Source organism: Exophiala aquamarina (genome assembly GCF_000709125.1).
Source record: "Exophiala aquamarina CBS 119918 chromosome Unknown aczIA-supercont1.1, whole genome shotgun sequence".
Lineage (NCBI taxonomy): Eukaryota > Fungi > Ascomycota > Eurotiomycetes > Chaetothyriales > Herpotrichiellaceae > Exophiala > Exophiala aquamarina.
This window is the reverse complement of record NW_013550587.1, coordinates 5127503-5152918: the sequence shown is the minus strand read 5'-3', so window position 1 is coordinate 5152918 and position 25416 is coordinate 5127503. Positions and strand designations below refer to the sequence as shown.

At 50.8% G+C, this 25416-nt stretch overlaps 7 protein-coding genes across 7 annotated transcripts; 2 read left to right on the top strand and 5 right to left on the bottom strand.

Annotated features, from left to right (window-relative positions):
* Positions 1 to 1027: 1027 nt before the first annotated feature.
* On the bottom strand, positions 1028 to 2100 carry A1O9_01800 (uncharacterized protein; the record flags this gene model as incomplete). Its single annotated transcript, XM_013410958.1, has 2 exons — positions 1028 to 1802; positions 1856 to 2100. The coding sequence occupies 2 exons, from the start codon at positions 2098 to 2100 to the stop codon at positions 1028 to 1030; spliced, it is 1020 nt and encodes a 339-aa protein (XP_013266412.1).
* Positions 2101 to 3041: 941 nt separating this feature from the next.
* Positions 3042 to 4083, bottom strand: A1O9_01799 (uncharacterized protein; the record flags this gene model as incomplete). The annotated part of the gene is made up of 5 exons (XM_013410957.1): positions 3042 to 3283; positions 3338 to 3437; positions 3487 to 3617; positions 3677 to 3808; positions 3861 to 4083. 5 exons carry the CDS (start codon positions 4081 to 4083, stop codon positions 3042 to 3044), a joined length of 828 nt encoding a protein of 275 aa, XP_013266411.1.
* A 3346-nt stretch (positions 4084 to 7429) lies between these two features.
* A1O9_01798 (uncharacterized protein) lies at positions 7430 to 9181 on the top strand (the record flags this gene model as incomplete). Its single annotated transcript, XM_013410956.1, has 1 exon — positions 7430 to 9181. The coding sequence occupies one exon, from the start codon at positions 7430 to 7432 to the stop codon at positions 9179 to 9181; it is 1752 nt and encodes a 583-aa protein (XP_013266410.1).
* A 1692-nt stretch (positions 9182 to 10873) lies between these two features.
* Positions 10874 to 12591, bottom strand: A1O9_01797 (endo-1,3(4)-beta-glucanase; the record flags this gene model as incomplete). The annotated part of the gene is made up of 2 exons (XM_013410955.1): positions 10874 to 12406; positions 12442 to 12591. The coding sequence occupies 2 exons, from the start codon at positions 12589 to 12591 to the stop codon at positions 10874 to 10876; spliced, it is 1683 nt and encodes a 560-aa protein (XP_013266409.1).
* A 1146-nt stretch (positions 12592 to 13737) lies between these two features.
* On the bottom strand, positions 13738 to 18402 carry A1O9_01796 (uncharacterized protein; the record flags this gene model as incomplete). Its single annotated transcript, XM_013410954.1, has 1 exon — positions 13738 to 18402. The coding sequence occupies one exon, from the start codon at positions 18400 to 18402 to the stop codon at positions 13738 to 13740; it is 4665 nt and encodes a 1554-aa protein (XP_013266408.1).
* Positions 18403 to 19430: 1028 nt separating this feature from the next.
* A1O9_01795 (uncharacterized protein) lies at positions 19431 to 20977 on the top strand (the record flags this gene model as incomplete). The annotated part of the gene is made up of 4 exons (XM_013410953.1): positions 19431 to 19479; positions 19537 to 20034; positions 20088 to 20785; positions 20876 to 20977. The coding sequence occupies 4 exons, from the start codon at positions 19431 to 19433 to the stop codon at positions 20975 to 20977; spliced, it is 1347 nt and encodes a 448-aa protein (XP_013266407.1).
* A 643-nt stretch (positions 20978 to 21620) lies between these two features.
* On the bottom strand, positions 21621 to 23461 carry A1O9_01794 (uncharacterized protein; the record flags this gene model as incomplete). The annotated part of the gene is made up of 5 exons (XM_013410952.1): positions 21621 to 21883; positions 21979 to 22841; positions 22896 to 23082; positions 23141 to 23294; positions 23348 to 23461. The coding sequence occupies 5 exons, from the start codon at positions 23459 to 23461 to the stop codon at positions 21621 to 21623; spliced, it is 1581 nt and encodes a 526-aa protein (XP_013266406.1).
* Positions 23462 to 25416: the final 1955 nt, after the last annotated feature.

Below are 25416 nucleotides of genomic sequence, written 5' to 3'. Positions count from 1 at the left end.
GGGTCAATACGTGCAAGGACGTCGTGGGGGTGGTGGTGGTGATCTTCTTCTGCGTGTTGCATGGACCCGGAGCGCAGTCCACCTCTGCAGACGGAACTGCAGACGGTCAGCTTGAGCAGAGGGTGCAGAAGGTAGAAACGCACCGCAATGCTGTTATTGTGCCTACAGGTTCCCGACTGTGCCCTGACATGAATGCCAAGGTCTGGATGGGCGCCGACGACATTGCTCGCGATGGTAGCAAGCGTCCGCTGTTCCGAGACTCGTTTGACGCTGATGGTCACAGTCTGGTCGTCATCAATCATGAGGGCGTACGGACTGTACTCTGATCTCGCTTACCTAGGACCTGCAAGGGCGTGGCAGATGGACTTCCCGTAGTCTGGGACCAACTACCGATTGTGAGTTTCTGTACACATGACCCCGACGAGGCTAGATAGACAATGACGATTGATGATTGACGCCGAGGCTGATCTAAAAGTTTTCTTGCATCGATCGAGCAACTTACCAGTGTTCCATGATGTTCCTGTCTTTGTATCAGATACTCCCAAATTGAGAATATTCAGACTCGTTTGTTTGCGTCCTCGACCCGTATGCACGCAGCACATCAGGCGTATACAGGGGTAGAGCGGGTGGTGGAATCAACACATGATATCATATATGATTGATATACAGAAATCTGAAAGTTATACACTTGGTAAGGATTTTAGTTACTCGATCACCCCAATTGAGATTGGATGATATATAACAAGATCAGACACGTGATGCAATATTCACATCCGACCGGATCAGAGTAGAACGCCATATTGCCATGCCTTGTGTGGAAGCTCTACATCATCCAAGTACTTGTCCGTCTTCTCGACTGTCCAGAACAGCTCCAGCTGCGCCACCGGGCAACTCTCCAAGTAGCATGGAAAACATTCGGTCCAGACTCCCAAATGAAGTATGTGACTGGTCTGCGTTCACATCCAGTAGCGTGATGGTCATTGTTCCTCGAACACCCAAGGATTCGAAGCTGAAACGTCGGAGACCTTCATTTCTTGGAACTCTTTGGAGGCGGGGGGAAATAGGGATTTGCGGGTTGTGGTGAGGAGGGGCTTAATTCAATGGCCTTTCCCGTGGTTTCATTATCCTCCATCCCTGCACGATCAACAAAACCAGGGCTCATGGGACTACGTTGGATGTCAGGACTGCGAATGTTATAGGTAGGCGAGGTAGGCTGTACATTTGGAGTGCTGAAGTGGCTTCTCAATGGCAAGTCTTTAGTGCCACCAAGGGTATTGAAGGCGAGGGTGCGTGGTGTCATAGGGTTTAGACCACCCTGAAAGCCTGGTGTATCTGGAACAGGGTAGCTGGCGGTGGCTCGGCCGGTCTTGGAGTCTGGGATAGTTTCAAGTCCAGCATACTTCTCAGCTTGTAGTCTCTTGCGTTCGTTATATTCTTCCCGCTGGGCTTTGGAGGGGAAGCATGACCAGACAGCAAAGACGAAGTATACAACAAATATTCCCAGAGCAGCGCAGGTACATGCAAAGCTAGCTTTGGCTTGTCGGCAATAGCCGACCAGACTCTTGTTGCGAGTGACACTGCATGATTTGGTGACATACCATGGCGGGCCGTTTTGAGGATGCAGTGGATCCGAGGTATCGCTGCTCGCCTGGTAGGCTAATGAGACCGAGTACAGAGCGAGAATAACGCCGTGAACGAGGGCAGATAGAACGGGTGGGAATACGTGGAGCATATACATGATGGCTTTGACGAGCATGATGAACATAGACAGGACGGCTATGACGACGTTGAAGTTTGTGATACTACCACAATGTGTTAGACTGGGATTATGTTGAGTGGGCTTGTCTGGACGTACAACTGTGACCACACCTTGGGAGTGGTGTATGGTTGGTAGTTCGCAGCGGCGTAGAGGCCAGTGGAAGGACTAGAATTGAAGCCATTATCTGCGCCATCTTGCCATAGTTTTTTGCGGTATAGATTTGGAGCGGCAATGCCAAAGAGAGCGAGCAGAGCTACCGTCAACGGCAGTTCGATGCCCAGGAGGACGAAGAAAGGCCATTTGTTCGGCCGCCATCGTCGGGAGAGAAAGAGTTTGGCCATCTCGTCTTGAGATCGTTGACTGCGTTGTGCCGCCTTTGGTTCCTCGGAGGGTGCTGGGGAGCAGTTTACTGTTGCATATCCAAAATGGTGATAGAGACCAAGGCTCTATGGTCACTCTGGAATCCAAACGAAGATTTGATGTTGAGGCACCTCACAACATGGAGGGGAGGGAGCAGGGTGAGGTTGAGTGAGAATGCCGAAAAGGCCATCGCGAGCGAGGTGAGTTGGGCCTCTTCTTGAGGAATAGCAGGTTAGTGGTAGGCGATCTGGGACTTGGGAGCAAATGTGCTGACCTGCAGCAGGCGCTTACAAGAATGAACAGGGCGAATGAGGTGGAAGGAAGGTGTAGGTCAAGCACCAATGAGGGGTATGTGAACCACCAAGCATCGGAGAAGTGGGATGCACGCGAGGTGATGACTGGTCCCACGGGATGTGGATATTTCCATTGGGTTGGCCGGAGTTGACCAGACTCAACCAGGGCCCTTGCCTGAGCAAGTGATTGCACAGGCGAGTGAGCGGTTTCGTTGGTGTGATATGTAAGTTGATAACGTTGGGCCACCCGCACCAGCAGCCTTCGGGACGAGGACAAACTAAACTCCGCACGAGGAACCGCCATGAGCGGAACGCCCCTGCCGCCTGGGACACCTCCCTCCCAACTGCCCGCCTTCTTGCCCTCCATGGCCCCAAGAACCGATTTGAGATCATGTACTCATACTGCTTGCACAAACACAAACGTCCCCCGGCCCTCTTCTCGGCGGCAGACATCCACCCCAGTTAGCAGCATCGGCAACTTGAACCTCAACAAGCCAGCCACCAATTAATGATGTTTCTGCTCAACGGTCAGACCTGTATCAACGTCACAAATGGCTTGCATGCCTCCCGTGATATGTTCCTATGCTCATCGTCATCTTAAACATCCCATGAAAAGCGGGCTGTGCACCTCATGGAATTTCGGCATAAATCATGTCATCCTTCTCTGGGGGCTGCAAAAAGTCATCGGGAACATCTTCTGGCAGTTGTCGAGCTTCTGCCCACTGCCGCAATGACTCGTAATTCCGACATTTATGTTGAGTATTGAAGTCGACAAATGCCGAAGGGAAGCTCTGGTTCTGCCATACTTGACCCAGAAACCCTAGGTCGGGTTTACACATCAACTGCTGCCGAAGGATGTCCAAACAATGTGCTGCTTACAGTCAGAAAACTTGATCATTGCTCGACTCCGAGTGCATTGTCTCACAAACGTGCAGTTGCAAAATTCGATCGTCGTTCTTGAATGCCCCCTTTCCAAGTGCATGGTAGTAATCAAAATTATACCATAGCGCCTGACGAAGCAAGTTCTGCGCGGTCAGCCTTTGGTTCCTGCATCTCTGCTTGGATCTCTCTTACCAGGCAATGGAGATGATGGAGGCCTTCTACATTGGCTGGGAATCCTCCTCCATGTATGGGGTTGATCTTGACTTGATCATGACCGAAGCCGGCTTGCTCTGCTTGATTCTCCGGTATAACCACCGATCGATCTGATGACACGGGTCTTTGTCAGAGACAACAACTGGAATGAGCTGGATCCCTCGCGCACAATTTACTCCAAGCGCTTCCCAAGCCTCGTCCACGTCTGGCCTGCCTTGCTGGCGATAAATATTCTCTTTGAGAAACGATCCATCAAATCTGATGACATTGTACGAAAGATCAATTTGATTGAGCAGTGGTGCTGCCGTCTTCGTCAGCAAGGCTTGTCACTTCAATCAATACACAGAACATACTGTTTTGTGATACATGCGCTGTGCACACAGAATCCTTGTCAAAGAGCATATATCGCCCAAGAAATATTCCGCCGATCAGTGCGAAGGAGACGGTGATTATAAAGGTCACAGCAGTTAGCCATCCTGGCTTACTGACGCGCTGCCGTTCCCAATCCTTCTCAGAGTCTGAGAGGAGCGCCTCTGTATCCTCGTCTTCGGACCCCTTTTGCTGTCGATCGTTCATGTTCAGAAGATCTTTGGCCTCCAGCTATATCGAGAGAACAGCTTGTGAAGGAGCTCCTTACACGGCAAGGAAAATTAGATTTAGAAGATAGACGGTCTTGAGTTCCAAGGACGATTCAGAACCTTCAATACATTTTCCAGGCCTGGGCAACGTATTGCTATGCTCGAAGTCGCTCAAGCCTAACTGACCCAGGTTGCATTTCAGATTCTCATCAGATACGAGCCTATGACAGGCCTAGATTTGGGGATACGAGGAGGAACGCAATTTAAAGACTCAAACCGCAGGGCTAAGCAATGCGAGGTTGTGCTTTGCGAACTCATCATAGCTTAAAAACCCGAGCTATTCCATAGGGCAAAGTGTATTTCCCAATAACGATCAATAAAATACCATCTCTCCTTAGGCCATTATGCAACGGGTGGTAGCTCTGGGCAGTGAGCTATCCATCTCGGCATGGGCCCTCTTTTTGAATCAGATCTCGTATTCGCTTTGCTTGGGCGAATCACAGTCAGCCTTGCCCCGGCAGCGACTTTGGACTTGGTACAATGTTCTTTCAGCTCCAACTTTACAGACTTCTCGGCAATCTTTAATGCCTTTACGATCTGCATGTCGACGCCCAATTCCAAAAACGCAAGTTTTAGCTTATATCAAGCGCAGAAATTGGAATTTATCGATCGAACTACAGTGGTCTGGGCACGACCCAATAAATCTTTAGCTCTCACGCGTGATGCCGCTTCCAAAAGTTCAGGATGGGCCTTTCGAGTCGGATAAACCGTCCAAAGCTTCAAATGAGTGATTTTGAACCAGCTTCGCTCGACAGGCTGTTGTACTTGGTGATTTGGCTGAGTGAACTTTGTGCATACCTCATGGTCCTTGGATCTTCCTTTGGGGTCTCCCGTTGAGTTGGAGTCATGCACTGGAGTTGATGCAGGAAGCTGACCAGTGGCTAAGCCAATCCAGCCTCGGTACAGCTCTCGTCTTCGAGGGGGCGTAGCTCGGCGGGCTGAGGGCTAATCGAGACAGCTTTGGAAGAAATTGTTCCACTTGGCATCGCTACGGACGGTTCCAGAATCAAATACAAAGACACGAGGCCTTCCCCCGCTTTCCACATGCGGAAAAGCAGAACAAGAGTACAGGGTATGAACGGCATGACACGAGAATTGGCCGCGTGATACTGGATGGAAGCTGATCCGTTGTCCTGCGATGCAATCCAGAGCTGCACAAGAACGAGGAAGCGCTATACATGACAACTTGGCGAGGCCATTGCTCGCGAGTCAATTCAAGTCTAATTGATGAGAAGAACTCTAAGTCCAGAAATGCCATGGGTATAAATAATGATTCCTGTCCGGCTCTGAGTCGAGGCCTGGAACTCTGGAGCCGAGGATATCAGTTGGTCAAGTTCCTGCCTTGCATACCTTTGAAGAACCAGAGAACGATTTCATATTCATCACCGAGCATGTTGTTCAAATCTCTTCTCATTGCTGCCGTTCTGCCAATAATCGGGGTCATGGCAGCACCGACACCACAGTATGGAGACTAGTAAGTCATTAATCGGGGGGATACACAGCCTACAACCAAGTAACCTGAGATCATACTGATGTACATGATCACAGTGGTAATTATGGTGACTATGGCTCGTACGGTGATGCTCCTCCACCTCCACCACCAGGTGTAAGTCTCCCTGATATAGCGTCACCTCTGCTTTCATGATATCCTAAGTCTAACAAACATGTGTTGCAGACTCCCAACCCATACGGGTAGGTGTTTCCCATGATAGAACTACTGTGGCGTTTAACATAAGCACAGTTCATATGGAAGCTACGGAAGCTACAAGGAGTGAGAAATGGATGCTTTGATTGAAAGACTGTCAAAGCTGTGACATCAAAAAGGCATAGTGAACGCACGAAGTACATAACAATCGCTGTTTGGAAGAAAGCCGAGAGGGGAGGAGGCAATAGTAACTCGCATCGCATAATCTAGGTATATCAAATACTGTCTTGTAACCATACTTATGGTTTTCATAAATGACCAGTGCACTCTTCCGATATCGGACGATATCCACGATGCGCGATGCACCGTGTCTGTGAATTACCTTAGGCTCTGTCAAAGGTGTTGGCCTCTTTGAACCTGTCCATCCGCAAGTGAGGTTTCCCCCAATTGTCTACGTCAAGTTGAAGAGTGGACTAAGCCTAATGAGGCGGAACAGTCCAACGAATGCTTCGCAGTAGAGAGTGTACGGCGGGGTATCCAACCCACGACGCCGAGGATGTTTCTATTTCCAATTTCACTCCCTGTTTCCTGCACCCCTGTTGGAGTTGCCACCGGGCGGGTATTACTCTGTGCTCGTCAAAGGCTCCTTCGTCGGTTCACACAAACAGGGTGTGTGGGTGCTAATGTGCATCAGATCAAAACCCCGTTGCATCATCTCTGTCTCTTGACGTCGCTTTCTGACTGCAAACATGTAAGTCATCCATCGCACCCAAGCGAGGTGGACGTGACATGTCCTCTGCTTCTTTCGTGGGATCGGACGTCGGGAATATTCTCGTGAGACGCAGGTCCCAAGGCTTGGGGCTCCAATTGAACCAATACGAGGGATCAAGATCTCCATAGCCTTGGGATTGAGCCTGGATCGACATCATGTGGGCTCATGCGAGCCCCAGTAGGCCCCAGCAGGCCCAATGGCACCCGTCAACCCCAGCCTGGTCTGTTTTACTACCGCTGCTTGTTACTCGTTCGGGCGACTCGAAACACCCCAATGCCCAAGGCTCGTCCCTTGCTCCGGCCCAGTCGTCGCGCGACCCTGCCAGCCCTGCACGTTCTCAACACGCCTGAAGGGACCCCTCCTCCTACCCTCAACCCCTTCTTTTTTTGGGCGTCTCAGGTCGACAGTTTCTTTCCCTCCAAAGTTCGCTGTCGCCTCAATAGAACTCCTCGTTGCTGACGCTGGTTGCGTTTCTCCTATCTGTCCATATTCTGTGCCGGTCACATTCAATAACGTCCGAAAGACACTCTCGTTCAGAGCAATCTTTCAAAGTCCTTCAAAATTGCCTGGGGGCCGCCCTCGCTGCCTATACCACTCTGCACATCCAATTTCCCCTCCCATCCATGGCCTTACGCTAAAGTCTGCCCAACGGCTGATCTTTCATTTCACCACCCATGCCACCACCGCAGTAGCCCCGTGCCCAAAAGGAGCTACCGTCTACCAGTACCGACTGTTTCTTCACTACGACAACCATTAGCCACACCTGTCTTCATCGTCGCCATTCCTCCTCATCCTCCTCCATATCCACCGACCTTCCTGCCTTTTGCTTGCACCTGCCTGCTCCTGCCCGACATGCACGCAGGCAGGATGTTTCCCAACATGTTCGGCCTTCACAGACGACAAAATGGCCAAAACCTTTCAGATTTACCCGCCAGCATAGGGAATCCTACGGCTTTACCTTCATCTATCGGTGCGCCAGGCGTTGCCACAGACACTGCTGCAGCAGGCCCAATCGTAACCGCGGAAGCCCCTACAGGACTCACGACAATTGTGGAAACGGTGACTCTTGCCATAACCTCGCCAACCCCTACTACTGTCACGACTGAGAGGACGAGGACCGTCACTGATGCTTTCGAATATGCGTCGCTCACCTCAGCGGAAGCGGCCTCCGCCACCACTACATCCTCGTCACACTCTTCGTCTATATCTACATCTACCTCAACCTCGACTGCAGCAGCATCTTCTTCTTCTCCATCCTCCTCGAATCTCAGCACTCTCATCCCAGCAATCGTTGTTCCCGTGGTAGTTGTGCTAGCAGCTTCGCTCGGGCTTTTCTGGTTCTTCATGCGGCGAAGACATCGACGAGAGCTTCAAAACCAACCAGAATTCGTCATGGCTGGCAAGGGAGAGAAACTCAGCAGTCGATCAAGCAGTGCTCGCTCGGCAGCTTCCAGTTCATGGCCTGTCGAAAAGAAATCCCCAGAAATTGCTCAAAAGGAATTCCCATCAATTGCAAAGTCCCCGCCAACCATGAAGGCAGAGTTCAAATCCCCCAGCATAGGTGTGACGCGGGCTGGCACTCCTGGAGACTCGACTTCTCCTGTTAATCAGGCACCACTGGGTCTCGGCATGTCTGGGACGGCGAGAGGGGATTCCCGCCCCTACCAGAACTTCGCTGGGTCTTCATCTGCAGTGCGCCCAGCTACGGCCGGACGGGGTCAGCCTCCCGGGACTTCTGACAGAGAACAAAATCGCAATAGAAGTAGCAGCTCTCCTGCTCAAAGAGGCTTACCTCCCTCTTCAAGATCAGGGCCAAGTCCAACACCGCGGTCTGGCCCGAGCCCAACCCCTAGAGGTCCGCCAGCTCCATCCACTATCAACACAACCCTTCACGCTGTAGCAAATCCTCGTCCAAACGGGCCCCCGCCACCAGCTACCTCAGCACTTCGGTTACGTGATCCATCCCCTGGTATGAGCCACAACACTCGCGCTCAAGCACCGTCACGTCTCGAAGCCCCCGGTGCCTACAACGGAAACTCCTCCATCTCTCAGTATTCACCTATCGTCAAAGATACACCGACCACATCAACTCCAGTCTCCAGCAGCAACAAGCGAGGTCCGCCACCACCTCTTCAAACTTCGAACTTTGCTTCTAAATCCTCCAAGTCAGGATCGCCCACTGGTCTTACCGAAGAGAACTTGCGGATCGCCCGATTTGCCAATTCTTCCCGGCTAGGTTACAGTGCAGGTGAACCAAGTCCATCACCAAAACTGCCTCCCCCAGCAACACGCTCTCAGCTGATCCCTCGAGAGAGTGCCAAGGAGTCTCACGAAAGATTCTTTGCAGGAAGTGGCTCAGATAGTCGGACTACTTCACAGCATCGACAAGAATCGACAAAGCGTGCTTCCATGGTCTCGGACGCAGACGAATATGAAGACATCGATGCCAAGTCCGACGTAAGCAGCTTGAATGAGTTTGAACGTTTCGACTTCACCGACGCCGCTGGCAGTCGTACCGGAAGCGCTGCTGGCCACTCGCTGAACTACTTCGCTGCGCAGAATAGCCCTGCCAGTGGTCGAGGAAGTCCCTTCGGAAATGTGGTTCATGAACGGTGGTGATGGATGGGATCCACACATATTTTACATTCGCTTTCTCGTTTTCTCAGTCATTCACTGTGTACCACCGATCGGTCAATCCAGCATTCAAGCTTTGCATCCACCATTTCATAATCACGACGTGCAGTGGGTTTTCTATTTTATGTGCCATGTTAAATTTCTACATCTATCAACAATCGTTTATTTTGCATCGGAAAGGCAAAGACGGGGAGAGAAAAGATATCTATCTCAAAACAATGCGTTCCAATGATACCCCATCTAACTTTTCTACAGCTCATGACATACCATTACATTACTGGTGTGGCATTGCGCTAACACACCGACAACACATCACAACATATAATCATATCACCCAAGGAGTCTTAGCCTGTCTGTTGGGTGCAGGCCAAGGCGGCTTACAAGACAGCAGACAACATATAATTCCACCTGAGACTGATCTCAAGGGGAACAAAAGAAACTTGACGGGGTACTAGAGTCTACTCAGGGTTGCTGAAGAAAGGTATACTACCACATACCCATATCATGTTACAACATGGAGACGGCCACGTCTTAGGAGATTAGGAAATCAGAAAATGATCCATCTTTCTCTACAAACTTGTTTCATCCTCGTGCGACCTGTACCTAACTGCCGCTATGATCAGTATTATAGGCGATGTCAAAATCACATCCCCGCAATCCAATCGCGTAGATGCAGCATCCCGTCATGGCATATCTACACATGCGACATGCAAATACAGTAACAGATTGCTACTCTTTTAATTGTTACGGGGTGCCAAGCTCCCATTGCAACGACTGTCCGATATTCAAAACTAATCATCTGCAGCTGAACGGCTACATACCCCTGCCGGAGGTACAATACATACGTAGGCATAATTATCTCAAATCCCGAAAAGGCAAGAGCAAAGGAGAAGTCCCTCCACCCCCGATTTCTCTGGGATACCGTTGTATCTCCGTCGTTCGCCTTCGTTAATTTTTCCATCAATCTCAAAATGCCCCCAGTGGCTAGGTTATATAGTTTACTCGTAACTAGATCCGTGTGCTTATCTATCCTATCCCAGAATTCCAAATTCCAATTCACATTCGAGTGCGCTTGCCAATGCCAATGCCAATGCGTAGAACCCTCCCTCGAGGGATGCGCTCCTCATCCTTTCTATCTGTTGTACCGTCCAGCATCGTAGTCGTCGTCATTATTATCATCATCATCATCATGGTATGCCGTCATTCCGTCGTTCGATTCCTTCGTTCACAGGGTTGTGGCTTCCATTTGTTGTTTTGGGGGCGGTGGTGGCCTGCACCGGCTTTGCACGAGGAGTAGAGTGGTCCCGAGACAAAGAGGGTCACTGTGGTATTTGAGAACGGGGTTGCAGCAGATTGCGTCGGGTCGAATTCTCCTTACGTCGAAGCTTTCGCGCAAGGGAGAGTTGCGTTGTTCCCGCTCCGTAAGGAAAGATGCGTAGTTGTCCTATTTAGGGCCAGGCCCATGGCGCGGGAGTCCATGCCTCGAAGGTGCTGCTAATCGACCACAGTGCCCTGCAGCCCATGATCTTGTGTCTCTTGCCAACGAGCTGAATACGTTTGTGTTCCCCCTAGGCATCCGCCTTTGTTGGCTAAGTTGACTCATCCGCCCCATCGCCCCAAGTCACATACAGCCATGCTATGTGTCGCCTCTTACACCCATCGCCCGGAGCCGACCCTTCACATTTTCTCTTCTGTGGTTCCCGCGCCCGTGAGTCCGCCGAAGAGGGAATGGCGCCGGCCACGTCGATGAAGGTGCAAATGGTCCGCTTTATCTGCGACACGCTTTTCCATGTCTGATTTGGTCTCTCGCTTGGATGTCCTCGCTTCGACTGGGGCGCCAAGTTCGACCGGGCTGAGGGGTATTTCTTTCTTCTCCACGACCACTTCGCGTTTGTTGTTGACATTGCTATCGTCGCCCTGGCCTACTGGGACATCTTCTCTTGTAGGGAAATCCTCAAGGGTCAAGGCCGTGACAGTGACGTAATGGACATTTTCATCTGTGGCACCGTCACTGTCGCCAACCTGTGCAGCGGAGGTGATGGCAGAACGAAATCCAGCGTCGATGTTTGTTTTCTCATCCCATGATCCTCCTCCCCAAGTCTTGGTGAATCGGCCATTGCCACCCCGACTGAAGCCTGTGCTCGGCGGCACTTCACTGTCGGCAGGAGCAGAGTACGGGAATCCACTTGGTTGCCCGTTGGGACCGGATGTTGCATGGAATGACATGGCAGGGACAGACTGACCAACCGTAGGAGCGGATGGCACATGACTAGGATTGGTGTGCGGCGGGATACTGCCACCCTCAGCACTCTGGAACACCTTTAGAGAATTGACACTCCAGAAAGCATCTTTGAATGCGGCGGGATTGTTCTGCACAAATGCCTCGCAAGTTGGTGCTTTGGCGTTGCAGACCGGGTCGGTGCTCCACACGTTGGCAGCCCAGTCTCCGCAGAAAGTCGTGTCGAAAACGATCTGGTGGGAGGAGAAGAGGCTGTCGATATCACAGCCACCAGCAAAGCTGGCTGCCGGCGGACCCCAATTGCCGGGTTCGGGAGACGCAGAGTAGATGTCCGCAGGAGTCGCACCTCGAGGGAAGAACCAGATCGATATGTGGTCACTAGTCCACTCGGTTGCGTAGACGCCGCCTTGTCCTTGGTTGAAACCCGTGCCGTATGAAGCAGAGTTTGACATCAGGATCTGACAGCCTGCATTGTTCGGCTGACCGGGCGCATTGACATCGCAGTTGGGGGTGGAAATGGTACCAGAAAAGAGTCCATTGTTTGAGATTGAGCAACCTTGAACCGTGTGCAGGGCCATGGAGTTGGACAATTGACTGTTCACACCTTCAATGATGTCAATCTCTCCGCCTTTCGGCCAATTGGGTCCCACGGTCCAAAAGGCTGGCCAGGTCCCACAAAGTCCACCAGGCATGTGCGCCAGGTCGAGAATGATGAGTCCATGCGTATAGGATTTCTTGCTTGTTAGCCGGACGCTCTGTCGGCCCGGGGCTGAGGCGATGTTGGTGTAATCCACTCCCATATACACGGCATTGTTGTTGGTGTTCACAAGTCCGGCGGCCTGCGCAGCAGACTGTCCGACGTATGTCACATAACCATTCGTAGGATCACGATCCTGTTTTCGAGACTTAGCATCTTGGCTGAAGACCGTTCCAGATTTCCTCGAGTTCATGCTGAGAAATCTCATGACAGACTTTTGGGTTTTATGTTTCCACAATGCGTACTTACCGTGAAGAATTCGAACATAGAGAAGAACTTGTCCACGCTATAGTCGTCCTGAAGAATATACCCGGCTGCGCTATCACCGGCTGCGCTATCACCGGCTGCGCTGAGGGGGATAAGCCCTGCCAGAGGGATGAGGATTGATGACGGAAGCATATTCAATGTATCTATTCTTGAAGCAAAGGACTGTGCTGGTTGGGTTCAAAGGAGTGACGACGGGAAGCAAAAGCAAAAGGAGTGGACGCAAAATATTGCTTGGAGCTTTTGAGTACCTGTAGGCAAGAGAGTGACTTGAATAGCACTCAGAGCACATCAGGCGGACAATGAAAATATGTATAGAAGAGGTCACCAGGTACATACCTGGCACGGAGTACCGATAAGTGGATAGGGGTGGATGCCTGGTACATGACCGCCATGGCCCAGATCGGATCTGGGCGTTTGTGAATGCACAGGGAAGCGAAAGTCCCACCCCGACGCGTAGATTTGGCACGGGTGACCTTGCATATCATGCATACACTGTCGGCACCTGACGCGGGTGAAGTCTCTTTGCTATACGTGAACGCTCTTTCAAGCAGCAGGACAAGGGAGTAAGGGATCCTAAATTCTCCAACTTGCTGGACGCGGGCCAAGAGGAGTGCTGGTCTTGGGCGCGGAGCACTGATGCTGGTTCTTGATGATAGCAAATGTTGATTAAACAAAAGCCCGCGTGTCTTATTCGCCCCAATGCTGTTTAATTGCGACTGGGGCAGCACATTTAAAGCACAGTGATCGAATAGACGAGAAAACTCAAAGCAGAGAGATCCAACAACAGCACTGGGCATATCATCGGGAGGGCTGACATATCCGAAACGCAGTGGCAGATCAGCATTGGGCATCTTGTTCCACACAGATGAAACCTCAGGGTGGAAAAGACGTAAGAGATAACAGATAGGCAACGTCTGATAGGTGGACTGTATCGGCCTTCAAATATTCGACGTGCTCGGGGCATGGAGGCAACGAGTCATAGACGCGTAAAAACACGAGACGGAGCAGAGAAGGGGCAGGTAAAGGGGCTTCGAACTTGGACGTCCAGGAGTGACCAATAAGAGCGCGACTTTAGTATGTCACGTGCGAGGCTAGCCCGCACTCTCAGGGATCAAAGTGTTTCGGATTTTTGGCGCAATGCACAGCGCGAATACCTTCTATCAATTGGCACTTTACGCCAAATACTCCATGTCGACTACTCACGTACACTGGAGACATTTGGTGAGCTTTTAATACTTGAGGCAGAGGGAAATTACTGTGGATTATATCTCTATCAGACTATACGCAAGCCGGGCATGCGAGCCCAATGGAACCGTCTTCCATCTGTCCAGGGACTAAACATTTCTGGTGATACAAATGTCGACATGAGAAAACCACTATCGGTCCCAAGGCTTCACTACCGCCACCAGGTCTTTCTTCCTCAGCTGGCTCTTGCGGGCTTACGTCAATTGTAGCTTTACCCTTGCCACGATCCACTTCTTCTGCGTCGTCCGAGGGTAGACCCAGTTGAAGGCGACACCTTCGGAGTGATCTTGCTTCTTCTTTCTTCTCCCACTCTTCCCAAACACGGACTCCCATGCCGGGTCCCCACGCTCGGCGTCGACATACCTCGCAGACTTGGCCCCTTGGCCTCCAACCGCGCTGCCTGAGAGCTGTTACTTCATCAAGGCGAACAAAAACATCCTTGTCCATCATCGAATTGGACAGGGCCAGAAGTGACTCTTCATATGCATAAGCCGAAAAAATGGAGCTGATCACATTTCTCAATTCGGACAGAGACGGGCTACTTTCGGCTGCGTGGGTGAGAAAAGCACGAAGAATGCGTAGAAACATCATATCTCGGGTACCCGAGCTCTCTCGAACAGAAGTGGTATTTACCAGCAATGCTGTAAATACCTGCTGAATGACACTTCGCAATGATGTCGTGATATCAGCTTGTTCACCAACCTGTTCCCTGAGCGAGCCCATGGACAAATCGCGGGCGATAGCCACAACCGAAATAATAAGCTCTAACCAGAGCTCTTCTTCAAATGAGAGTGCTCTCGTAGCGCTCACAGATCTTCTCGGTGATTTGGCCGGTCCTGTCGCCTTCGAGACGTTTTTCATTTGGGCTTGACATAACCAAATCCCAATCTGAGCATATTTTTCCACGGACTCAAGCAAACCCTCGACAGGATGTCTTAATGACTCGTCGTCGTTTTCACCAAATGACTTCGAGCTCACAGCCTTCAATGTGGTTCCTAGAAAGGATAAATGTCGATTCAGCCGCTCTATGGCATCTTTGACATGGCCTTGCTGTGCTTGCAATATTACCACAGCATCAATATTGCCACTTTCTTCGATGGTTGGTAGCACCTCTTCAAGACGTAAATCACCCGCCTTGACACGTTCGACATAGTCTCTGACATGACTAGAATCGAACCGACAAAGTAGACGGATGTAGAGCTCTTTGAAGCTATTGCTGTAAACCCGTTGATGGCCTGGCTGATCTTTCAAGTCCAGCAGTGTCTTCAAATACGTGAATTGGCCATACTCATCCTCACTGAGCACGTTGAGGAACGTCGAATGCAGATCTGGGCAGACTTCATCAATGGCAAAGGCAGTTCGCTCGACATCAAGATCGACGAGATCTCCAGCATGCTCTTCTATCACCTGTCTGACCTCTAGCCGCTGTTCTTCGAGCAACCTGGAGCTAGTCTTGAGGCAGTCAACGATGGCCTGAAATACATCCTCCTGTGCTTCAACATCTAGGAAATAGGTGTGTATCATTTGAGCAAAGTGATGTTCTTGCTTGAAAACCGATTTGAGGACTCGATAGAAGTGTGCCTCCTGAAGAGAAGGGACAAATTCCAGGATATTTGGCGGTTGGTAAATGGACAGTAAATATTCCACGCTCAGCTGAGCATCGTCCCGCATTCCCTCCTCTGAGTATTTACATAACCGGTAAAAGACTTCCTGCAGGATGGTACCGGAGAGAATCAGATATTGAGGAAATTTGGCGAGATTGCGAGCGATGAACATGTCTAGGTAGATGGTTTCGTCAGCCTCAAACCCGGAGGACATGACTTCTAACATTATGCGAACAACATATTGGCGCGTATAAATCCGTGTCGTGGGCCCTTGGGGAGAGTGAGACTCCGTAAAGGCATCTTCATCGCCTAAGTTCAAGAAACTATCCTCAAATGCCTCGTTTAACGCGGCGATGAAATTTGGTGCATCAAAATGCAGTATCTGAGTAAGCATCTCAAATGACTCGGCTGTTTTCTTGATGGCCGTCTTGTCACCTGCTTTCTTTGAAACTCCATTGGCTGCTGGTTTTCCGGAGAAAAAGAAATCATATAGCTGGCCCTTTGCTTCGTTTGATTCATCCTCAGACAAATCGGTCCCTGTAGGGTATACACGGCTTGTAAGGATGAAAGAGATATAAGGAAACATTTTCTGGGCCGATTGAAAACGATCGGTTTGTGAGACAGTGGCTGAGGGGATTGATTGGTCAGGATCAGCAAATCCCAGGAGTAAGCTTAGAGGGGTCGTAAAATCTCGCAGTGCCATCGTCCAGACATAGATGTATGCATCGTACAGATTGTGTCGTTTGCAAAGCGTGGTGACTTGGTCCAAGTCCATTGTTGATGTGTCTAGCATGCAGATGATTTCCTCCAATGTAGATGGAGTGTGCGTAAGGACGAAGTGGTCGATCAACGACTTTAAAACTGGTGGTGGGAGGGAGACTATCGTTCGGTCAAGGATGTAAGGCTCCAGAGTATCCACAAATATTGGTCCCTCATCATTGTCGTCATACCAGACAAACACCTCCTCGAATAGAAAGTCAAGGTCGTGCATCACAAGGCATGCTTTTAGACATGCATCAGCCAATTCAACCATTTGGGGCTTCTCAATTGGTTCATTTCCAGCCCGCTGATTTTTGCCAAAGGCGTACTTTAAGGAGGCAGCCATCATCTCCGAAAGTTTCTCTTGTACCATCCCGGACCTCACGGCATCTTCCTCAGGCAAGCCAATTGTAGACTTCTCGCCTTCACCCATGTAATATCTCGTCGCAAGTCGGATTGCGCCGATAAAATCGCCGACATTCATTAGAGCGAGTAATCGATCTGCCCAATTGGTCAGGGCTCCAATCCATATATCATTGAAACCAAGGAGAAACAGCCGGCCTTTGTACGCACGGAAACTCATGTGGAAGGCATCTGCTACAACACCATGCATGGAAGTGTCTTCTTCATCAAGCTGTTCAATGATGGACAACAACTGCTGAGAGTAGAGATCCGCGTGGTAGATGCTCTTGTTCAATAGATCGAAAGCTTCAGTCACATGCATCGTCAAATCCTCAATGATCAGAAGCTGTTGTGTGATGGTTAAAACAGCGAGAACCGATCTGTTTAGCCATTGCACTGCGACAATAGCCTCTTCTGCTTGGAAACGGCTTCGGGCCAGGAATTGTAGTTCTGGAGGCTTGTCTTTATTCCTTTCATCCTCTGGCGGTGCTTCATGGACCTCCAAAATAGTGAGAATATTCGACCATGCATACACAAGCTTTGTTTTAGAGACTTCTGTGTCCTGGGTCTTAAGTTTTATGGCAGGGAACCATGCTAAAGCGGCAGTCATTGCACTGTGCGCGGCCACTTCCTTCGGTCGAGCGGCTTTGTGCTGTGTTTGAGCGATAGGGGTAGTTGAAACGATTACCAGCAAATAGGGAGTTAGCATCGCGACCAGTCCAAGTCCATCTGTTCTCTGTTCAATATTACCAAGTGGCAGCGGCGAGAAGGCGAGAACGGAGCTCTTCCTTAGTGGTTTAGTTGCACGAGCAACTACTTCAGGATATCTACCCAAGATTCGGGTGGTTCGAACAACCCGTCCAACAGCTCCCATGCCTCTCGTGGCCAAGTGTGAAAATGCCATGCCTTTATCGTCGGCGGAGACGAGGGCAGTGTGTCGATAGCCCAGGAATCCGACATGGGGAACGGCACTACCTATGATATGGCCATCGCCGCGTCTAGCCTGAGGCTGGGAGTTGTCGATTGGTTGTATATGGAGGAATGGTCTGGCTGGCCTGGCGAGTTCCCAAGTAAAGATGTGTCCTGTCGAGTGCCCCACTGCAATAGTTGTATAATCGGCAGAAATGGCGATGGAAGATACTGCACCACTCTCGGCGGCTTTTGTACCACCTCCAATGATGGCCTTATGGTTCTGCAGTTGATCAAAGACCAAAACGAGGCCTTTAGATGTGCCTACAACAAGTTGATCGGACGCAGCAAGGCACGTAGGAGTGCCAAAATTTCTCTTCCCAATTTCAGAGAATGCCTGGCCCGTAATCTTCTTGAACTTGTTCCATCTTATGACATCCCAAGGACCTGCAGTATCATCTGGTTCCGAAGGAGGTTGGAAGGCGAAGCTAGCGGTAGACGAGTGACGGGAGTGGGAGGCGAGAAAAGCAGGGGAAGCGGGTCGCAGAGGAGAGAAGTGGGCGCCGGAAAGACGAGATTGAAATCTGCTGTCGAAGGGCCGGTGGATATTTGAAGGGCTCCCCCTTCGAGCAGGACTACGTAGAGAGGCGGTTTCGCTGCGAGGTGAGGAAAGTAACGAGTCCTGGGCCGATGGGGTGTCATCCAGAGTGGAAAATGATCCGTCGTTACTGTGGTCCTTGTCTTGTTGAGAAGAAGGCACAGGTCCATCTAGTCCATTTGTCACGACGTCCTGCAGCTGGGTATGATCCCCTGTTGAGCTTCCATTCTGTTGGACAGGAAAATCATTCAGTTGTACTTGTGAACCCTCTACTGTCGAGGAATCTTGGGTTGAGGGGATGATATTGGGGATATCGTCATCCGCGTCTTGAGAATGCTGTTGCTCCTTGTTTGGGATGTTTTCGGAATCTTCGGACAAGTCTGGGTCGCGAAGGGTGTTCTCGCCCTCATCTTGGGTCGAGTTCATCGAGGGAACTGGATCAGTATCATTGCTCCTATAGGTGGTACCATTGAAAGTGTTCGTCAACGTCCGTGAAGGCTCCGGGCGATTGAGGCAAGCGCAAGGACAGGATGAAATTGTGACAGACCAAGTCAGGAAAGCCTGAATGGCTATGGAGATTTATATTGCGACAGCAGTATGGAGTGCGATGTATGTGTCTGGTTGGACACCCTGGAAGTTGGGGTTCAGTTTACTACGCAGCCTGTCGTGGCAGGAGCCTCTGGATCTGCATATTCCATACGGTGGAGCAGAAATACGGACAGACATTCCGGGGCGTAGTAGCCAGTAATGGTTAGCTAGTACTACTAGCTTGTGATGGCACGTCAGAGGGGCACTGGCGCCCAACTGGTGCCATCCATCTTCCACATGCTTCTCGACCCAACCTTCATATCCATGCCGGGGATGATGATTAGTGAGTAGAGGCTCTTTCTTAGGCGAGTGTTTCCTTGTGGGCAATCAATTACCCTGGGAATCCTGATTGTCTCGCAAGGGAGTTCACTATTATTATCGTGCGCATCAGTCGGCTTGGTGCTTTGCAGTGGACCATCAAACAGTGGAACACTGGCACTTGACAAGGATCGGTTTCCTCGGGATAGCAGCCGCAGAGATAGGCTCGTGAAGGAATAGATGATGGATTGACTACGAAAGTTGTCACAGAGAATGGGGGGCAGTGCTAACAGTGAAGACTCATAGTACGGAGGGCTCGGCCGTTAGTTACTAAGGTGAATTCCAGGTGCGCTAACATCACCTCGGCATCTTGACTTTTCGGGTGTGCAAATCCAGCCTCTCTTGCCAGTTACGAGCACAACTCAAGTCTCATTTCACCACCTCCACTCCTTCTCTTTTCCCTGTCCTATCTCAGTCGTACCAGGCTTTATCGATTTCCCTAGACTACCACATACCTACCAACCTTCATTGTATCCTGCCAGGCTACCACTGCGTCCCTACATTGCCAGCCGACCTTACAATCTTACCACCAAGCATGCCGAAATAACATGACTACTGTTTCGCCGCCGAAACCCTGGGAGCGTGCTGCATCGACAGGTACTGAACAAGTGCCTCATTTTGCTTTTCCCTCCATGTACTGACCTCTCTCGCCAGCTACTTCTGGAATCGCGACCCCCATCGCGTCTACTGCTATGGCCGACTCTACCTCCTCTGCCCCGGCCTTGCCCGATCGGCCATCTACACTTAACAATGTGGTGAATCAAACAGCTTCCAATTACACCAATCAGAATCGCTTTGGTACTGCCACCAACGCTTATTCCTCTCCATATTCCTCGTATTCCTCACCCTACTCGCGCTTTGGTGGGGGTGGAATGTACGGCGGCATGGGCGGCGGCATGGGAGGAATGTATGGAGGGGGCTATGGTGGCTACGGAGGTGGCATGTACGGGAACAGCATGTACGGCGGTGGCTACGGCGGCTTTCCCGGCATGCCAGGCGACCCTAACAATCCCAACAACCAGAGCTTGACCCAGACATGGAACCAGAGCACTGCTGCGACATTTCAGATCATGGAGAGTATTGTTGGAGCCTTTGGAGGCTTTGCTCAAATGCTCGAAAGCGCCTACATGACCACTCATTCTTCCTTTTTCGGTGAGTGTCTTACCATTTACGGCCTACGTTGGCATCGCTGATTGATATCGCAGCCATGGTCTCAATGGCTGAACAACTGGGAAACCTTCGGCAAACCCTCGGCAGTGTCTTGGGAATCTATACCCTCATGCGATGGATGCGCACTCTGCTAGCCAAACTCACTGGCCGTCCACCTCCAGCTGATGCCGCCGCCCTCACTCCCGCCAACTTCTCATCTTTTCTCTCCGGTGGTTCTTCCCCCACCACTCTGCCTGATGGCTCACCCGCTCCGGCTCGGCCATCCAAGAAGCCACTGATCATGTTTGCGCTTGCTGCATTCGGCCTTCCCTATCTGATGGGCAAGTTAATACGCGCAATGGCACGCTCGCAGGAAGAGGAGATGCGTCGCCAGCAAGAGCAGATGCCACTCTCATACACCAACCAATCTGGCCAACAAGTTCCAATCGACCCCCGAAACTTGGACTTTTGCCGGGTGTTGTACGATTACACTCCTGCCCCTAACAGCGGCGGAATGGATCTTGAAGCCAAGAAGGGCGACTTTGTGGCAGTCCTTTCAAAGACGGATCCCATGGGCAATGCCTCGGAGTGGTGGAGATGTCGTGCCAGAGATGGTAAGCAAGGATATTTGCCATCACCATATCTTGAGCCAATTCAAAGACCTGCCCAAAGAACACAACCCCAGATTACTGAGGGCACGGCAACCGCTTCAGCACCAGGGAGTCGCACTGGTACCATGAAGGGGGCTGGACCGGTGACAGCAGCAACGAAACTACTTGAAGACAGCAATCGAACACAGTCCATGAGCTCCATCTATCGCCCAACGAACTTGACGCAGAACAAGGCGCAGGTCCCGGTACCTGTCAACGCCAAAGGACCACCAGTAACCGGCAAGCCTGGTGACATCACAGCAGAGAGTTTCCAGAAGAGCGTGTTCTATTCATGACAGCCAACCTGACCTGACATTTTTTGGGGGATGAGAGAGGGTGGTTTATAAGTTTTCCATCTCTCGGCAAACTGTGCGATAATAATGTAAAGGACCAAAATGGCCAGGAGTGCAGAGAGGGATTGGCCCTAAGTTTTTTGAGTATGGAAATTGGTCTGATCAGATGGGTTTTCTTGTCCAGAGAACAATCTTTTCGCAGGTTGATTGTTGGACAGCAACGACTGGGAATCAAGGAAGGGGGCTGTCTTTTCTGTAGGCTTCTCATGGAAGGGGAAGCCTTGGGCCGGGGGGAAAAGCAAACACTTGCTCTCGATTTTGTTTTCTGCTACTTGTCCTCCCGCGCCTCCTACTCTTTTCTCTCGTCATCGCCAAAGCCTAGCCTGGATTTTCAGTCTATCCATACCCCAGCCAGCACACAAATGATGATGACAACATTTAATGACCCGACCCATAAAGCCTTGAGAGCCGGCCCCCCTTTCCTCCGCACGTTCCCATTTCGAACCCTTTCCCGTAGAAAAAGCCCTATGGATAGTCCACTTTTTCTATGAATTGTTCTCAATGCCCATTGCCCGTTACATTTTTTCCTGCGGACTGCTGCCCCATTTCCTGAAGTGAAGTGCCCGGGAGCGGTGCTCCCCCATCTCTATCTCCCAGAACCGCGTGCAACGGTTAAGGCATGCCTATTCCTGGTGCCGTTCAACCCACGGCGATTGGTATCCTTGAGGAAAGGATTAGGTATGGTGGAACGGGAGTCTGCAATGAGATAAGGAGTCCAGTAGATTGGAGATTGGAGGAGGAGGAGGAAGGAGAAGAAGAAGGAGAAGGAGAAGGAGAAGAACAGGGGTTGGGGGGAAGACTTGGAAAAGAAGATGTGGTTCTTCTCAGATTCTCGATCCGCGGACCCCTCTAGATACCACGGTGGCTGTTCAGACAGGTAGGAAGATAAAGTCAGAGGTTGTGATCCCAACTTCGATTGGTGGACAGGCTGTGAGAGCACGTACCGTGTCTATTCCTGTAATTCCCGTTCCCATCCTCATCTTCCGAGCTGTCTTCCGAGCTTTCATTACTGGATTCTTCACTGCTTTCGTCGCTCTCACTGGCTCTCCCCCGGCTGTTTCTCCAACTGGCCGCCGAATTCCTGGCGCCGTTCACCACAAGCGGGCCAGCGTTGTTGGATGAATGATGGCCGCCAGTGTTGCCGCTCTTATCAGATGGTGCCGAAGAGGCTGGACCGCGAGATTTGCTTGGCTTGGTCTTCTTCTGTAACGTGGGGCTCGGCACAGGTCGATGGTTGTCAGAAACGGCCTTCGCGCTCAACATTGTCGTTGAAGTTGTTCCATCTTCTTTCGCCTGTTTGACACTGATCTTGCGGCCACCTAGACACAGCCCATCAAGTCCTCGAATGGCATTGAGGGCCTGGTGTGATGTTTGGAATCGGGCTCGGGCAGTACCTTTGCCCTTTCCCAATTTGCGGCTGTCAGGGTGGATTTCAAGATAGACGAGAGGTCCGTACGACTGAAGCGTGCCGCGCAGTTCTGTTTCAGATTGATAGTAGGGCAGACCGGACAGAAAGATGGTGGTTCCGTCGTTGGTTGAACGGGATTTGCTCGTGGCTGAGCTCAACGAAGTGGTTGTAGTTGAATAGCCTGGAGTATAGTGGCGTGGTGATGCTGGGTAGTCACTAGGAACAGAGGAGGTGCTATAAGCTGGAGCTATTTGGTATGCGGAAGGGTACTTGTTTAATCCAGAGGTGTAGACCGGATGTCCACTAGTTGCTGGTGTAGACCTTCCCACCATGCATCCGGGGCCGTATGGCGCGGCAAGGGGCGTAGGTACAGATTGACGAGCTGAACTGGTGTAAGGCCTATGCATTAATAATTAGCACGAGAAGGTTTCAATCAGCACAGGCGATTCATACATGGTAGAAGGGTTGCTGCTCTGACTAGAGGTACTTTGAGCACAAGAGTACCGGACACTGGCTGAGCATGCTTGGTCTACGCCAGTGGTTTTCTTTGGACCTTCGATTGTCGTCAAAATTCCCTTCTCAAGAACGGCCAGGGAAACAATGACAGAGAGGCCGTTCCAGCCATGTTGACAGAAGCCCTCTGTTTGCGATTAGCAATCAGCTAGTGAAAGTAGTGGTCTTGTCACTGGATGGCATACCATACACCTGGTTAGCCGCAGTCCTTCCCTTGACAGTGCAATGTCCCAATTGAGATCCATCACGAAGCTCAAATACTTCGGCCTTCAAGCTTTGTTCCCCTCCCAGAAGTCGAGTCATGTCCTTGAGTTCCTGCCATCGACATTGACGTGGAATCTCACCAGCGAAGTCAGCATGGCCGAAATGTAGGGAAGCAATATGATACATACATCCCTGACAAGAATAATAAACTGGGCGTCGTCCTTGCTTGCATCACGAACTCGCTGACGCTCCTGAGGCATGTTTGTGGAAGATGCCAAGTTGACGGTTGACAAGATGGTCATTCTTGGGCTCGGTGAGGCCGAGAACTTCTTGTTCTTTCTACCACGTGCTGGGATAATGGCCAATGAATTTGACACTCCTGCTGACAGATACCTTCACCGCAATTGTGTGGGAACAGTATGTGGATGTCAACCTTTATAGACCTGATCTGATGCATAACCATAGGCAAGGGTTGAATATCGGAGAGCGTATCGACGGGGAAGCGGGAGTGGCAGACGGTTGCATCCAGACGAGGCTGCAGTAAAAGACAGGGAGTATTATCCACAAGTCTGCAAGCAGGGTGGGTTTAGAACAAGGAATCTTTTGAACCACTTAGCGAGGCGAGAAATTCAGAGTCCAGGCCAGGGCGGTTCCGTTGAACACGAGATGTTCACTGACCCTTTGAGATATTTTGAATTCCAGAATGATAAAAGCTCATGCTCAAGAAGTGCTTCTGAGAAGAGGCGATCTAATTTATAGCCTTTGAGCGAATGTCATGTCCCCAAGTCTTGCTACACAAAAGCTTCAATATTTATTTTGTGACCTTTGTCAGTGAAGCAGTCTCGTGAGAGGGAGAACGTCACTATTGTAGTGGAGCCGTTCTGATAGCTGTTTTGGATGCAGGCCGATTGGTACAGCTCTTGGTGAAAGCAAGACGATCTAGTGCATGCTGTAGTCAGATGAGAGATCTGATATATCATTTGGAGACCCATATCGTCTTATGTATTTGGAGCCATGATGGATGCGTTCAAATTCGGTGCCGCATGGCCGGTATGTATGATGAACCGAAAATAGGGAGCTGTTAACCACGGGGAAGGAGGCAATCCGAACCCTGTCCGCCCCCTTGGACGGAATGGCAGCTGGCCAGGATCCGAGATCTGGGAGGGAGAGAGATCGGAACCTGTGCCTATCGCAACCACATGATCATGCAAGATGGTAGCAGACACGAGATTTGCTGAGCTAGGCTTAGCTAGAATAGATTAGGATAGCAGTGTGGATGGTTAAAGGGGTGGCTGAGTCTGATAATGGGCTTTGTATTCCGTATGGAGTACGAGGGTACCTCGTACCCATCGAACGAAACCCTGACATGGGCTGATATGTAGGACCTACCGTATTTGACCAGCCCCCGGTACGTCGTCGCCTGCAGGTGCAGAGGAGCAATGACGGCAGCAAGTGAACAAGCAGGGTCCAGTGAGCTCAATGTCTATATCATCCTTGAAAGCAATTGGACACTCCCACCGTTCTGAGACTCCTTATTGTTGGGACTCGGGACTTCTGCTGTTCGCAAGAGGTGGCTGGCAATTAGTGGATTTGGACCATCGACGACAAGTCAAGATGGCAGTGCCATCCACGAATCCGAGATCTCTCCTCAGGTCCTAACAGGAGATCTAACTACTGAGCCCTGTGGAACACGGGGATCGGGCTCGCGTGTGGAGTCCTCCAAGTCGACCCAGTCAGACACACTGCAACAGCAGTTGAGCCTCATGCCAGTCAGATAGTTATCCTACAACCAAGGAATTCCCCGGAATGGTTCTTGACAAGTAAAAGACTGAAGTGTTGGACAGGGTTTTGACGCTTCCACGATGTGAAATGATCAGTCGCGCGGATCTTGAGTCCTATGTACTCCGTACCAGCCCTGATTGATGGTCAGTGTGGATGCCGGCTAGTCGGACATTGGGTGGCTTTTCAGATCCGGAGCACATTGACAAGTTGACACACTAGCTCGATCCAGGGATCCAGGACTTCGGTTGCAAGCACAAGGATTCTTGTAAAGGAGCCGAAGTTGGGAACGAAGAGTTCTAACTTCTGGTGCACGATCCCATCAGCCCAGATCCACTGAACCAAGAAGAGCTCCTGGTCGAGGTGATCTTGACTCTCGAGGTGCTTTGTCAAAAAGCTAATACGCGGGAGGAAGGCGAGGTTGCATGCTCTGAGAATCGGTAGAATTTTGCATAGGGTGACATCCGGAACGGCTAGA